The 16,282-nt window shown below is 40.5% G+C and overlaps 1 protein-coding gene and 2 non-coding genes across 3 annotated transcripts in view; 1 reads left to right on the top strand and 2 right to left on the bottom strand.

Annotated features, from left to right (window-relative positions):
- The window catches only part of LOC122765052 (contactin-associated protein-like 4), a 58,028-nt gene extending 42,343 nt beyond the window's left edge, over nt 1–15,685 (top strand). Inside the window, exons 6-14 of the mRNA XM_044019117.1 lie at nt 581–756; nt 849–995; nt 3,354–3,621; nt 4,581–4,730; nt 5,246–5,417; nt 11,920–12,026; nt 12,697–12,816; nt 13,674–13,874; nt 15,651–15,685. Of these exons, the coding sequence (XP_043875052.1) occupies nt 581–756; nt 849–995; nt 3,354–3,621; nt 4,581–4,730; nt 5,246–5,417; nt 11,920–12,026; nt 12,697–12,816; nt 13,674–13,874; nt 15,651–15,685 (1,376 nt within the window). The remainder of the gene's footprint in view (nt 1–580; nt 757–848; nt 996–3,353; nt 3,622–4,580; nt 4,731–5,245; nt 5,418–11,919; nt 12,027–12,696; nt 12,817–13,673; nt 13,875–15,650) is intronic.
- Nucleotides 7,547–7,634, bottom strand: trnal-caa. Its single transcript has one exon. It is a non-coding gene; the product is annotated as a tRNA-Leu (tRNA).
- On the bottom strand, nt 7,955–8,037 carry trnal-uaa. Its single transcript has one exon. It is a non-coding gene; the product is annotated as a tRNA-Leu (tRNA).
- Nucleotides 15,686–16,282: the final 597 nt, after the last annotated feature.

Below are 16,282 nucleotides of genomic sequence, written 5' to 3'. Positions count from 1 at the left end.
GTGTTCTAAAAATCTACTGTAGCAGTTCTGCCTCGAGTCCAGTGAACATTTGTACCAAATATGTAGGGATTCCTTTGTGGGATTCTGATGAATTCTCATTACGAGGCAAAAAAAACTGTTTTGTGAGGTCACGTTGACATTTATTTTAATGTTCTTACCTCCAACTTCTAATCATCTTTGATTCGTAGTGAACACTTGTTATCTAGTATCACCCAGTATGAAATTGTGTCAAACTTTATGAAGCTCAGACTCAGTGGTGACTGATGCTGTCCATTTTTGGATGTGTGATTAGTTTTTAATAAACGTCCTCCCTTCTCACCACCTGTTCTTCTGATATTCACCCATCTTCCTCGTTTCTTATCCACCTTCCTGTCTTTCTTCTTATTCGTCCTCCTGCCTCCTCTACACTACCCCTTGAGTTCCAACTTTTTTTGTCACTTATTTTCTCCTGGGGCCATCTCTGGGATCTTCAACATCTTCATGTGTTTCCAATTCAAATTCTCATCCATCTGCTTTCACATCTTCTCGCTCATTAACTCCTCCACTACCACTTATCTACTCCACCCCTCCTCTCTTCTAGGTGGGGCTTTGTCCTCTGAACCCCAGTGTCTTGCTTCCCTTGGCAGCCTGTTAGATGATCGTCACTGGCATCATGTCGCAGTGGAGCGGCAGAGTTCCCACCTCAACCTCACTGTGGACAAACACAGTGAGACAATTCAAATCCCTGCAATTTTCAGTCACTGGGACATAGAACAGGTGGGGTGGAACACAGACACACACGTAGGCACATTTACACTGCAAATATATTTCATTTTTGCTGCATTATTAAACTTTTCATCCCAACACAGCTGAGTGTGGGGGCATCCCTGAGTCTCAACCCTCTGAGACTGCTCGACTCCAAGAGGAACTTCCACGGCTGCCTGGAAAACCTGCTGTACAACGGCCTGAACTTGATAGAGCGAGCTAAACACAAGAACCAACAAGTTACTCTCTTGGTAAGAACTTTCAACTGTGAAGACCAATTTTGTAGCATGCCTGTTACAGTAAATACTGTAAAGTAATTTAAAGTTGCGGCACAACCTCTTATGTTGACTATAATTTTCATTTAGCAGTATTCAGCTGCAACAAACTAACAAGTAACATAAAGCTCTGATAAACCCGTTAACCCATATGTTTTGTTCTGGAATTAGTAGAAACCAAACTTGAGTGAAATCGAGAGGAAATATTCAAATTCAGTTGTTCATGTTGTTAATGATACAGGCTGATGATGTGGGCCTGACACTTTATGCTGGAGGAGGCTATCAGAGGTTAGCAGAGCTGTATCTGTCATGGCCTACTGCTAATGTTGCTATTGTTGGCTGCACTTTGTCTAACAAAAATGGGAGTGAATGGCCTTGTGCAAAGGCTCCTTTTGAACATTTTTGTATTTAGTGTTTTGACGTGATTTGACTGGCTCGTGTCTGTGTTGGAATATCTCTATGACCTGTCTTGATTGGCTGGTGCTCACACTGTCGCTTAGGAAACTGAACATTTCTCAATTTCTGCTGCACACAACATGGGCAAAGCAAAGCAATGGAGCCAAAATTCAATTTGGCAACGTCTTTTCAAAGTGATTGAGAAGCATTTCAGTTGACGCCTCCATGTGTGAGTCCCCTTTAATTCGCCCTCACACATATTTGGGTAGAAGCACTGCTGCTACCCATACTCCTCTCAGTACACAGAAGGGATTTATAGTGTTCTCTCTCATACATGTCGACTTTCTCATCATGAAGGCTCGTCAATATCAACGCCAATATTTAACTTTGTTTGGGCCTCAATAACAATAGATATTCATAAACCGTATAGATCTGTTGAGAGATAAACAGTAAAGATAAATATTTGCCTGCCTGTTGTTTTCAACTTCTTCAATATGGTGATGATGATGACAAAGTAGTCATTCAGCGAAAAAAGCAAATTTGACATCAAGCTCCTGAGCGAGAATTGGGCATTAGGAGCTGGAGCTGCCACCCACAGTAAATAAGACATACTGCTTATGTTTTGTTTTTTCTCTCTTTTGTGACTTTCTTCACAAGAAACATCATGACACACAGTAACTGAAGCTGCTGCAGTCTCCCATTGTTTGCAAATCGCCATTTAATAGTCACAACTAAGAGTATTTAGGCCAGCAGAAGGAACTGTATTTGAAAGAATACATACTGCACTTCATTGTTTATTTAGGAACATCATTTGGTTTATCATAGAATAGAATAGAATAGAAAGAAGATACGTACTAGAAGAGTCGTCCCCCATTCAAAAGACTACAGGGTTCAGGCACTGGTATTGGCTTCACTTTCATTATTTATTTACAAGCTATGGTTGATACTTTTCGGAAACCATCGGTAATCATGTGTCGTCATCTGCTAATTAGCCCTTGGCCTAGTTAATGATGATAACAAGCACTTAACGAGGACAGTGAGTGATGAGAAACCTGAGGAAAGTTGCCGATTATTAGACTTTCAGTCATGCTTTCTTATATTTATCATTAGAACGGTTTCTATAAGAGGACAAGTGGAGCGAGCTCAGTGGAGAGCAGCTCTGAACCATTTCTGATAAACGGTCACTTGTTATATTTAAGGACCACAGCACAAGGAAGCAAGAACTCTGGGTGATTTGCATGCATGGATGGCAGTTTTAATAGAGGCTGTTTTAAAAGAGCACTGTAGCTCTTAGCGTCGTTGAGTATTAACACAGTTATTGTCCTTTTTAATAGAGAGACCGCTTTTGGCCTTTCATAAAGGCATGGTAACAAAAAAGAAGTGGAGCTTTCAATGGCATATGTCTGAGTGGAGGATTTTGGGATTGCATGAGTGGAAGTGAATGGTTTTTGGAGGTTTTGTTCACTTTTCCCCTCATATATTCCAGCACTGCTGCATCCTCCTGTGCACTTTCATCTATCACTTTAACAGCTCTACAAAGGGCTTTTAGATGTCATCTGTGTTTCCAGAGCATTATAAAGATAGCAGGCTGATATTCCCAGCTGAGACTGAGCATTGTAATATATTACTGCTGCAGCTTTAGCAATGGACCCAGTGTCATTACCACCACTCAAAATAATGGACCGCAAAGGAAATGTCTGTATAGAAATGTTCACATACATATCCAACACTCCATGCCGCTGAGATTGTGACACTGGTCTCTTCAGTTTGATGGTTTCATGGTTGTTCTCGAGGAGACTTGCTGATGAGATCATGATGACATGAGGCCACATGAGCAATGTCCTCCACAACTGATTAATATTCATGTGCTATGTCACTTTTTAACACAATGGTAATCATTTTTACTTTCACTCCACTCGACTTCTCTCTCCGTCTCAGGGCAATGTGACCTTTTCTTGTGCTGAGCCAGTTTCCGTCGCCGCAACGTTTCCCGGCCCCCAGAGCTTTCTCCAGTTGCCGGTGGTAGCAACATCCGACTCAGAGGGCGTGTCCGTGGGGTTTCAGTTCAGGACGTGGAACAACGCGGGGCTTCTGGTCACCTTTGCCATTCCTAACGAGGGCGGCGTAGTCTGGTTGTACCTGAGTGAGTCTAGACTGCGGCTACAGATTCATAAGACTGGCAGGGCCGTGCTGGAGCTGAGTGCAGGTCAGTCTAACCACCTAAAAAAAACTCAATCTGTGAATGTGAATTCACACAATGCTGATTCATCCGCTCCGCTCCATACAACCCTCTTTAGTTCTCAGTTTTGCAGTGTTTAGATGTCACGCGGCAACATTCCCCCACTGCACACAGGAAGCAACGTTGTGCTCGTAAAGCGAGACAGCCAAGTCAAGAAGTTTCAGAGTTTAATTCTGCCGCTTATTTTACTGTTTGACAGAATAAACCCGTCTTGCTCTACTGCTGTATAAACACAAATGCTCCCTCAGTCAGGTTCGACAGTATTGCTTGTTTTCAAATGAGGGACAGCATACAAATCATGTTACACTGATTCTTTTACAAACATGGGCAATAACAATAAGAGCATCAACTTGTTGCCACTAACTGAAACCTACAAAACCTTGAGAAGATCCTTGAATGTGTTTCTTTTACATCGAACATGCATTAGTTCTCCATCCTTGCAGAGACTTTGTTACATCGCAGTTGAAAACCCTTCAAGTGCTTTATTCACGACAACCTTGGACAAGGTTGTATCATATCACCACATGAGAACAGTAAAGGCTCATTTATGCTTCTTAGATGAATGGACGGAGCCTTTTCTTTGTACTCTGTATATTCGGTCAGAATGGATCACTACTACAGTAAAGTCAAAAGCAGCTCAACCGCAGTGGGATTTATTTATTTTTTAAAGATCCTTTGCAAGTTGATAAGACACTTAACACCAAAAGGCTGCATTTGTCTGTACATTGTTACAAACTCCTCCACTGTCACGCGTTTGATTGTTGTCAGATTCACAACCACACCCCTTTAGCCTGTAGTATTGGGTAGTGATGGTTACGTTGTCATTCCATCCTTTGGAAATGTTTAGCGTACTATCACGTTGTTTTGAACAAATATGTGTCGTAATCACTAGTGCTTTTTTTTCATGCTCGACGTCCGGTCTTCAGGTTCAGCTCTGAACGACGGTCAGTGGCATTCAGTGGATTTCACCTCTGGACGAGGACGCGTGGCTATCGCTGTCGATGAAGGAGGGGGAGGTGTCGCTCACTCCAGCCCCTCGTTTCCTGTCGCCATAAGACATCAGCTCTTTTTTGGGGGTAAGAGTGGAAAATGTTTTATACAAATATCAGTAAAAATACAGTATACTGTATAAACATCCAAAGTTGATCCACTGCTGCCTCAAATTTTGTGACATTTGTGACATTTCAAATCTTGCATAAGAAACTACCTTAGTGACACAATCTTACCAAACTACCAAATGAGACAGCATAGACTTTGGTGCAAGAGTTAAGAAATAAGGGTGAATCCCAACATATTCTGAGGATATCATAGACTTAAGCAGCTATAGATTGCTTTCATTACAGTACAGAAACCACATGGTAATAGTATGGTAATCATTTTGTTAGAAAAAGGTAGTGTTACAGTTCTACTGTCTTATTTCTGATGCAATTTCTATGAATTATTTTATTACCCAAATGGTAAAACTCGAAAACTGTTGACCTGTTTGTGTACTTCATTCTTGGCTTCTCCCTGCATCTGTTCCTTCTTTTTTGATTGGATCACTGTGACTTTTGATCTCTCATCTAACTTCTCCACCACCTTGCTCGTCTAGGTTGTCCCGCTGAACACTACAATCAGGAATGTAGAAACCCCTTTGACACCTTCCAAGGCTGCATGCGTCTCCTCACTGTGGACGACCAGCCAGTGGACTTGATCCTGGTCCAGCAAAGGCTGCTGGGAAACTACAGCTACCTGCAGATCGACATGTGTGGCATCATTGACAGGTCAGAATCACCGAAATGTAACCACCATTTTATCACACTCTGACATGTCCCTGCTGATATATCCACAATCGTACAGACATGTCTTTTAAATGATTCACTATAATGTGACAATGAAACTTTATTTTAAAATTGATGTTAAAGCTTATTTTCACAGCTTTTGCAGCTTTTGAATCATTGGTTTTCCTTTTTTATGCACAAGCACCACAAGGATTTTGTTTCCATGTTACAATATACAGTTTATCACAACTAGCATCAGTTCAAATACTTTTTTACGCCAAAATGATCAGGTTTATACATATTATGAATACAGGTTAACCCGATGTAAAAAGGCCATTGACTCATTTCCCATTGTAAGTAGAGTAACATGCCCTTCTTTTTTTTATCCCCTTAAACAAATGTAATAAATGTACATATTAGGTGCCTTCAATGGGTATTTAGTGACAGTTTTATTTAAGACAGTATGTCACCATAATGGTGACATAATCAAACACTTAGAATAAATATGGATATAGCCTTCTACTTGCAAAACACACTCCCACTTTGTGATTTGCAATTTGAGCTAATTGACGCCACATGCAACCAGGCTCCTATCAGATTGTACCAGCTGTCAATCACTGCCGTGCTCTACAGTCTTATTTTCCTATAAGTCGGAATACTATTTACGAAAGATTCATCATGTGCTATGTAAGACGACTTGAAACAACTGAGATCATGAACTCCTGAGAAAAAGTGTTTACTGATGTTATAAATCAAGTGGAAAGTAGAAGAAAGAATGAATGAGCATGGTAACCTGATTGTCATATTTACATTACTGACAATCTCCTAGGACTCAGGGACTGATTACACCTTTAAGTCTCGTTCAGCCTATTGTGTTACACACAATACCAGAGGGGACATTTGCCCGTTGGGTCTTAAGTCCAACACCTTAACCTCTGAGAAAAGAGGCTTAAAAGACCAAGAGCTGAAATCGTTTTCTGTTCTTTTTACAGTTCTATATGAGACACATCTGTGGAGGTAAAGTGTAATGTTTCTTTTTCTTAAACAAAAGTCACAAACAAGCTTTAAAAAAAACAAACTTAAAAGTAAGTGCTCACAGCATTTCTATTAAAAATGGACAATTTGTGTTCAGTGAATATCAAAGGCTTTGAAATAACCACTGAAATTGATTTATGTTCTACCTCGTATGTAATAAATCAACGTTCCTGTTCATTTTGTAATGTCTCACTGCAGTCTGCTATCCTCACTCACAAAGTATGTTACACTTCCTGTTAATGATGGAGATTTAACTCTGGTTTTATTTATTCTGAATCCGTTTCTTTTTATTGCTCCGTCAGTTTCTTTGGCCTCTAAAGAAGGTCGTAAAACTTCAGTTTTATAGTCATATTTTTGATGGGCAGCATTCAACCGAGGACCAACCGAGGGCTTGTGGCTCCACATTTCACTACCACTTTTTTAATTAAATTTCACACATCGTGTTTGTTGGATATGAACAAGTCAACTCTAATTTACTTTAGGCCTAGTTTAAAGTCACATCACAAACAACTTGGTCAATAAATCAAAGTTGTTGTTTTTTTTGGTCAGGTCTTGGTTCAGCAACATTATGAGCTCAGCTGACCACCTGAATATACTGTGAATATGACCAGATTATTCCATCAATGGATTTTTTTCTTCCCGGGCATATTCCAAGATGACAATGCCAGGATTCATCAGCCTCAAATTGTGAAAGAGTGGTTCAGGGAACGCGAGACATCATTTTCACATATGGATTGACCACCACAGAGTCCAGACCTTAACCCCATTGAGAATCTTCGGGATGTGCTGGAGAAGGCTGTGCGCAGTGTTGTGACTCTCCCATCATCAATACAAGATCTTGGTGAAAAATTAATGCAACACTGGACGGAAATAAATCTTGTGACATTTCAGAAGCTTATCGAAACAATGCCACAGCGAATGAGTCAAATCAAAGCTAAAGGCCAGGCAGTGTATAAAGGAATCTGTCTAAATGTCCACACAGACATTTTTTTTATTTCCTCTGATATGGTGGGTTTGCTGTTGCAAAGGTGTGAGTCCATAATGTGCCGTACTGCAGAGATATAGGTGCAACATCCACCGGGAAATAAAGAGGTGAATACCAGGAGTGGGATTTGAACCCACGCGGACTTACTGTATGTCCGTTGCATCTTGAGTGCAACGCCTTAACCACTCGGCCATCCTGATTACATGAAGACTCTAAACCATCAAGATAATGGACCCAGTCTCTGTGCAAAGACACAAAACAAGCTTATCTTGTCCCCCGATGACTTTACACCTGATAACTAATTAAATTCAGCTAAATAGACCAAATGTTAGGTCTCTAAGAGAAACCCACTGTCGGGAGTGGGGTTTCCTTCTTCCTTTGATGCTATAACAGAATCGTGTTTGCGTCTTATTTGTGATATAATTGCAACATTGACTAAAGCCAAATCCTGTGACAATGACCCAGTGTTTGTGATCTTTACCCTGTTTTTATGTTTCATGTGTTTGCTGCTTAAACACAATACCAGGAGTGGGGTTCGAACCCACGTGGGCATTTGCCCATTGGATCTTAAGTCCAACGCCTTAACCTCTCGGCCATCCTGGTGGTGATTGGTTTACTTTCTCGCCTGGTTTTCGCGACTCTTATTATTTTATTAGCCAATTAGAGCTTGACTGGCCCCACCCACGACAGTCAGCTGATTGGGCGACAGAAAAACGTCACTCCCTTGCGACCAGTGTCTGGTGTCCTGTTGAGACAAACAGCCACAAACTGAGCAGGGATAAAAAGTGCTGCTGGATGTCTAGCGTTGTTGTCATTGTTCATTGTCGTCACACCGGTACGACCGACCAAGTTAAGGTACTGTACTACAGACCCAGGGCTAACCCTTTCCAAACTGTACCATACTGTACCAAACTGAACCGTACCATGATGGCAATTGTTTTCCCCAAAACTTCTCCGAACTATAGATTTCTGATCCCCAAATAGAGGCTTGATCCAGCACACATGAGACTAATATCATACTGTACCTTCATGTAATTAGACTATTTTCAGTCAAACATTCTGTATTCTCTGCTATTGACATTTTATGCTTCAGGCACAAGTATAATAATGCCAGTAATCCATGATTGAGGGCAGACTGTGCCCAAGTGGAAAGGGAGCTTGGCTTGTAACTGGAAGATCACCGGTTCAAGTCCCCAACAGGGCGAAAAGGCTGGGGTACCCCTCAGCAAGGTACCCAACTCCTGTCGCTGCTCAGTGTGACAGCCCACTGCTTATAATTCTAGGATGCGTCAAAATGCAGAGAATAATTTCCCTGCAGGGATTAATAAACTATCTAAAAAAAAAATGTTGATGCTTTTTGTTGCAGCATGTTGAAAATCTGGCAAAAACATGTCCCATTTTGTTGGGGTAGATTTTAACCCCTGCCCCTTGTAACGCAGGGTCAAGCAATTGATGGTATATGGTATTTGTATTCATGTATTTGTGTCATATACATGAACACCAAACTTACGGACCAAGAAGTGCTGCAATGTGAACTCGAAGTGAGTCAAAGTTCTGAGGTTTCTCTCAGATCAGCACCAGTGTATGTCGGTGTGATGAAGGAGAACCACATCACAACAGATTGGCCAGATGCTGAGTCATGGCTTTTCTTAAAGTCTTAATTAAAGGAAGGCTGAATTTTTTGTACAGTCACCTCTTTTCTTTTCACCATTTTGGGCAAGTAAACATAATCAGCAAAGTGTGCATTCAAGTAGCACGACATACACAGGCTCATACCGCCTTTTTTTGTAAACAGCAGTGACGTAAAATAGTGTGTGTGTGTGTGTGTGTCAAACCCCTTGGAGGTGACAGCTGGTCCTACAACAGATGGAGTCAAAGCAGTGTGGATAAAAACACGATTACTCATCGTCTTCTGTCTGTTCCTCCATCTCCCTTTTACAGAGTTGTGGATTCATCTCTGACTTGTATGAACAGTTTTGACTGCCTGACGCAGCGGTGCAGTTGTTAGTATTGTCGCCTCATGGAAGACACACCCCAAAAGGCCTCCTTGTGTAGAGGTTGTGTGTTCGTCTGATGCCTGTGTAGTTGGGTTTTATGTGGTATTCACATGTAGTTTGATTAAAGGGTAAGAGAAAGGAGTACACTTAAGAACGCAATTGCTCAGATTCTGCTATCTCCTCTCTTGTGCTATTTATGTGCTAATCCTTTCCCGGAGTCACCTGATTCATCTCAAACAAGATGATGTATCTTCTGTCTTCTATTATCTACCTCCCATTTATCATAGATGGATGGCAGGATGACCTGAACACGCAGACCACATACCTGAACTTTCCCAGCATTGCACCTTTAAAGCTACAGTGTGTTAGCATTTAAATTAAAATGAAAGTCCGCTTTCAAAATCCATTTGGCAATGACTTTATTTTGTTTTCTTTCCTTATTTGAGAGATCTAAAGGAAGGGGTATTTTTTGTTTTTGTTCCGTGACTCGGCTGCAGTAAAGAGAGCAGTTACAAATTTAGATTGAACTCAAGGAATGTGTACCTTCACAGATGCCTCTCTCAATCTCACTTGTAAAGTTTGGGTAGTGCACGCGCAGCTGCTTACTTTTAATCCTGGACGAGTCACCAGTCCATTACAGAGACCAACAACCATCCACTCTCACACCTGCGGTCAATTTAGAGTATCCAATTTGCCTCATTCCCAAAGCTGTATGTCTTTGGACTGTGGGAAGCAAACCCACACGGGGAGAACATGCAGACTCCATGCAGAAAATTCTGCTTCTTCTGAGTGGGCAAGAGTGCTAACCACTCCACCAACCGCGTGGCCTCTCTTAAACCATTTGTTTTTTATCGAGAATAAAACACTATCACTGGCTCTCCTAAAACACGTAGAAAAGCCTACAGTAGAAATCAGAGTCCCAAAAATGTGTGAGCGTGCCAAAACATACAAATGGACAGTTGTGGATTTGAACGCATCTTCTCCATTCCTTTTTCATTTTATCTTCTGACACCACTTTGCTTCTGACCCTCACATCCAGTATCTGCTGCACATAAATCGCCTATTCACTCATATATAAAACCTGGCCTGTTTATATGCAACACAAGGATAGTTTGCTTCATATGTTGTTGTTTTTTTATAATCCAGATACAGTTCCCCCATTTGCTTCCCTCGCGTCCCGTTCCTTCCGCCTATAAACATGATTAATGTCACGATGGTCACGGCAGCAGTGGGATATTTATCTATAAATACGCGCCGAGGCTTCAGTGTCATCTCATTGCAGCTGGGTTCATTTAGAGAACTTCTTCAAACAGCCTGACAGGAGTGAAGCTCTGCTGCCGAGGAGAAGTGAGTGGATACTTTCTATTCAGGCAAAAGAAAAAAGAAAAAAAAGCTTTTATGTGATATGAAAGAAAAATGTTAGGAGAGAAATCTGTGAAGTAATGAAATTATTCTTTTCATCTCTCTGGGGAAAGGGTAGGAAGGTATTCTTCTGATGTCATATTTCAGTATAATAGCAGATTTTTTATTTTATTTTTTTTTAAACCAAACTCCCACAGTACAAACATGTTGGCCGTCAAATATATAACTTTCAATAGCTGCAACTAAAAGGCTATTACCACCTTGAAATAATTAATAATGTCACAATAATAACAGCAATATTTACTCTGAATAGAGGTTTAATTTTTCCAAACACAGCTACAGCGAGAGCTTCGGAGAAAAACACAGTCAGGCAGCAAAAGGATTAAAAACAGATAAAAAAAAAAATAGATGTAATGCATCATTTGCAAGGTAAATATGTCTATGTACTGTATGTGAAAAAAGAAACGAACTTTCTGAAACACCAGAAAGAAAATCAATAAGTGCATTTATGGGGCAGAAAGGGAACATGTGAGCAAAGGGTTGCTAGTTCAAGTCCCGACCCGATCAAGGGCGGGGTTACCCCTGTGTAAGTTACCTAATCCCCATTGCTCTTAATCAGGGGCGTCAGACATACTTGTGCCACATACTGCACAATTTGGAATAATAACCTGTAAACAACAAGAATTTATCAGATTTTTTGTTTTACATTTAATGAAGTATCTTTTTACAAAACGTGAAATTTGCTTGAGAGAAATAAGTGCAATTTAGTAAATAGTATGGCTAAATTTACCATTTACACATTTGCATTACAACCTACACATCACAGTGGATCTATGGACATTTAGTCACAGGTATCTGGAAGTGGAAAAATATAGTATTTCACACTATGGGAAGATGATTCTGGGCTGTTTCCCCTTTGATGAGGTCATTTTCTGTGTCCAAATAAGAACATTTTGATGACCTGCAGAGTTATTTTTATTATAAACAACCATGGAGACTCTTCTTTAAACTATAGCAGGAAAAGAGATTTTCAATATTCCTGCTGGGAATGACTAAAACCGAGGATTTGGTGACGACTGCCTTCTTCGACCATTTTCCTTGACCCAAACACATTTTTTTTTCCCAGGTGTTCTCCCAATCGGTGTGAACATGGAGGCCACTGCAGCCAATCGTGGACTGTCTTCCACTGTAACTGCTCTGACAGCGGCTACAGCGGAGCAACCTGCCACAGCTGTAAGTCTCCTGTCGGGCAGATGCCGCCACGTTATCACCCGACATGAACAAGACGGCAGGGAAACAGGGAGCGATGACAGATGAAATGCAAACAAGGGAGCCATGTGTGAAACATGATAATGAAGGGAGACAGTGAATACTTCCTGCATGAATTAAAGCCAGAGGCAAACAGATGGAAGATCGGATTGCCTGAGTTCAGATAAAATCTTATTTGCCACATTTAAAGACCTATTAAAACTCATTAACACATTTTACCCCGTAAACATGGAACTGATTTCAAGGTTATTTGTGTGGCATATTTTCACACAGCTGTATGCAGGATTGGTCAAGACTTTAAAATACTAATATAATTTGCAGCTTTCTGTCCTGAGCTCGGGCCACACACACACACACACAAAATAAATTGTCACAGTGGAACAGAAGGGTCATCAGTGACTGACCTTGAACACACCTCCCGAGTGGAAACAGGGATTTGTGAAGAAAGAGAAGTCATGGAGGGTTTATGGTCTGAGTTCATTCAGTCATTTCTGTTCTGTCCAGTGGGACGGACAGACAAGAAAGAAAGAAAGAAAGAAAGGAAACTCCGGTGAGGATTCAGTGGTGACACATGCAGTGTAGCAGCAGCAGCCTTAATCCTCCACAGGAGCTGATCTCATTATTCTCCTCACAGCTGTGCACGAACAGTCCTGCGAGGCCTACAAGCACAACGGCAACACGTCGGGGCTTTTTTACATCGATGTGGACGGCAGCGGACCAATCAAACCTCAGCTGGTCTACTGCAACATGACAGGTGACGCACACCTTCAGCCTTTCATCGTCACTCAACATGTTATAATGGAATTGTGATCATCCACTCAATTCATTCATCCAACTATTTTTGGTCATCCATCCTTATAAATAAATATGAATTACGATGAAACTCATGCTTTTATTTTCTCCTGTCAGGTTCACGCTCATATGCAAGTCTGGTTTATTCATATAGTTATCATTTTACTGTAATTCCTTGTTTACACAAAGGTAATACGGTTAACCAGAGAAATGCAGGTTTTAAGCGTTTCTACAAGAGTACAATTCAGTATCGATGATGTGGCGGTGATTATGCTTTAATATCTTTCACTTCATTCAGTCCCTCTTTTAAAGTCGCTAGCAACAGAATGATTTTAGAACAGTGCATGTGATAACGTAACCCAAGAAGGAGCAGAGGGATACAGATTCTATACAACTACATAGTGGTGAAATTTGTGCCATGTGAATTTACGTTGCTGAAAAAAATCCACATCTATTGCAGAGTCATTTGACCCAGGATTATAAACCGGGATTATTACTTTTCCACCTGGGACATGATATATGTAAGAAATGCACCAACATTGTCTTCACCGGTTATGTTGGTGCAAATAACTAAACTAAATTGAGTTTAAATTTGTGTTTATGTGATGTTTTTTTTAGGCTGAGATTATGATTATTAATCTCAAGAATTAGGATTCAGATTCAAACCTTTTGAATCTTTAAAGGCAGTTTACATCCCCTCATGTCACAGCCAAGCATAACATGTTGTTCTTGTCAGAGTTAACACAAATACATACGTATAAGAAGCTGTTAATTAACTGTAATTAATAGCATCTCTGTCTATCTATCTATTCGCCCTAGAGGAGAACACATGGATGGTGGTCCAGCACAACAACACAGAGCTGACCAGAGTCCAACCCTCTCCAGGTGTGAACCAGCATGCGGTTCACTTTGACTACTCGTCTCTTGAGGAACAACTGTCGGCCATGATCAGCCAATCACAGCACTGCGAACAGGAACTGTCCTATCACTGCAGGAAGTCCCGCCTCCTCAACACCCCAGGTGAGGAATGTTTGTTTGTGCTAGACATTTTATCCAGGTTTGCCGAACATGTCGTCTGTCTCTCCTGGAACAACCAAGAACTTTGTGCCTTCCTTGTGATATAAATATGGCTATATTATATTTATATATATGTATATGTATATATACATACACATACATATATATATGTATATATATATATATATATATATATATATATATATACATATAAGTTATATAAGTTATGTTTTAACCACTGTAAAAGCATTGATGCCATTTCAGCCCATTCTTTTTCTGTCAGACTGACATCCCTGCAGCCATTCACTCATTCATTCATTCATTCATTCATACCATGGCTAAATTCTGTCCACCACAACTTCGGTAACAGGAGAAACGTTACAAACCATGTTTCAATCACTCACTATGTTCACGTGACATGAAAAGTGGACTGGAGAAGACATTTCTGAGTTAGTCTGTGACTGTATGGATTGACAGGTTTGTTTACTTAGTACATACAGTACACTGCATATATCTACCATTCATTTTTGGTCGATAAAACCTGTAAATGTTACGCACTAGACCTCTAAGTGGTTTAATTTGTCCCCCTTTCCCCATCTAATGCCTGTCTAGCTCCATACAGGTTTCTTGTAACAGCTGGCAGGAAGGAAACATGATACTTTCTGTCTCAATACTGAATTCTAATTTACACTCTGAAGACCTTAATACACAAAACTGCAAAAACGCTTGACGTAATAATGCAAAAAAAAAAAAGACGGCGCTCTTTGAAAAGCAGTAAACCAAATAAATAAAAATGTGTGACCCTTTTTACGCACTGGGCTGTGGCCTACATTAAATCTGTGGAAACGGACCCAAACCAGCATGTGCACAACGTTGAAAAATTTCGAAATCACTTCCTGTTTACAACAAGTCTGCACCAAGTAGGTAAAAAAGTGTGAGGCAGGGGAAACAGTGGCAAACAACAGTAATATAAGACCCAGCTGTGGTAACGATCCACCACAGGCAAGCTTCACCTCAACACTCTTTTCAGTAACAGGGCACATCATCTGTTTCTCTGCACTTAAATATATAATGAACTGAAAGTGTCACCTTTTTTTTTCCCAAGAATAAAAAAATGTAACTACCTGTGAATCCGCTGAAGGATTGAAAAGTATTATGCAACTCTTAAAAAAACCCCAAAATCAATTACCTATTTAAGCTGTACATTTTTTTAGGTGATCGTAAAATGAATCTATTTACATTCTGATCTATAAATCACACAAAAATAAGTAACCTGTAAATGTCACCTTGTCCTTGACTGTGTTGTGATGAGAATCTTCTAGACCTCTCTGATCTTGGCTGGTTCTCATTTACACTTTTCTTACAAATTCTATACTGCGCCAGAGAGACACTGTCCAAGAGTAGATCCAGCTTCTTATGCAGATTCAATTAAATAAACTAAACTGTCCAGTGTTGTAGGGTGAAGCACTATGTTTAAAGATGGTCAATAAGGATGTGCTTCATAGAAACTAAATTATTATTGGATATTTTTATAGCTCCATTTGTAGTCTCTTCAGCAGTGTGGGAACCACTTTATAGTTGCACTGGGCTCCAAGTGTGAAACTGATGACAGGCCGTGAGTGCACAGTGTTATAGAAACAGGTGTTGCTGCAAGGTTTGTGAGCCACGCAGCTCTGTGCCACGGCGTTAGCGCCTTCCTGCCTGTCGCATCATTCACATGGGAGGCACAGATCAAAACAATCAGACACTTTGTGTCTTGCCGTCTTCTGTTGCTGGCAGAGGCTTTGCACGTCTCCCGCGTGGCACAAGATTGATAGCATCAGCCCATTAAATCACACACTACCCACTCTAGAAGTGTTGAGGTTTGCCCTGCATTTGAAAATGCTAACAGTTTCTCATAAAGCTGCCTGCTTTGCCTGGGATATAAAAAAAGATTTTGCATTTGTCATCTTATTGTTTTGACTACAAACAAATAGCACTGTATAAAAGGTGCAGCTTTATTTACCTATATCCCTAAAGCTGAAATAGACAACTTTCTGGCATGAACTCCTCATTATGATGTTAAGTGTAACTGCACAGTGTAATGGCAATAACAAAAGACCATCTGTGTTTATATTGTTTGCCTGCAAGCCTTGCTATTACTGTTATGCTCTTGACCAACATAACGCAGTTTTCACAGCAAAATGAGGACTTGAGTTACAAGCTGCTCGCTTACTGTATTACTTTCTTTGCTTATTTGTATAACACGGTCAACAGGAGTGTCTTGCACCTACTGTGTCACAGTTGTCTGCTGGCTCTTTCACTTTGTTACTGTGTCTGTTTGTGTAATGTAAAAAATAAGTAAATAAACCTTAATATTTTGAAAGAAATGGTGAATAAAGGAAAACTTCAAAAAGGTGTGCCTTCATATA

This window comes from Solea senegalensis, linkage group LG2 (genome assembly GCF_019176455.1).
Source record: "Solea senegalensis isolate Sse05_10M linkage group LG2, IFAPA_SoseM_1, whole genome shotgun sequence".
NCBI classification, from domain to species: Eukaryota; Metazoa; Chordata; class Actinopteri; order Pleuronectiformes; family Soleidae; genus Solea; species Solea senegalensis.
This window is presented reverse-complemented; position numbering and strand designations above follow the sequence as displayed.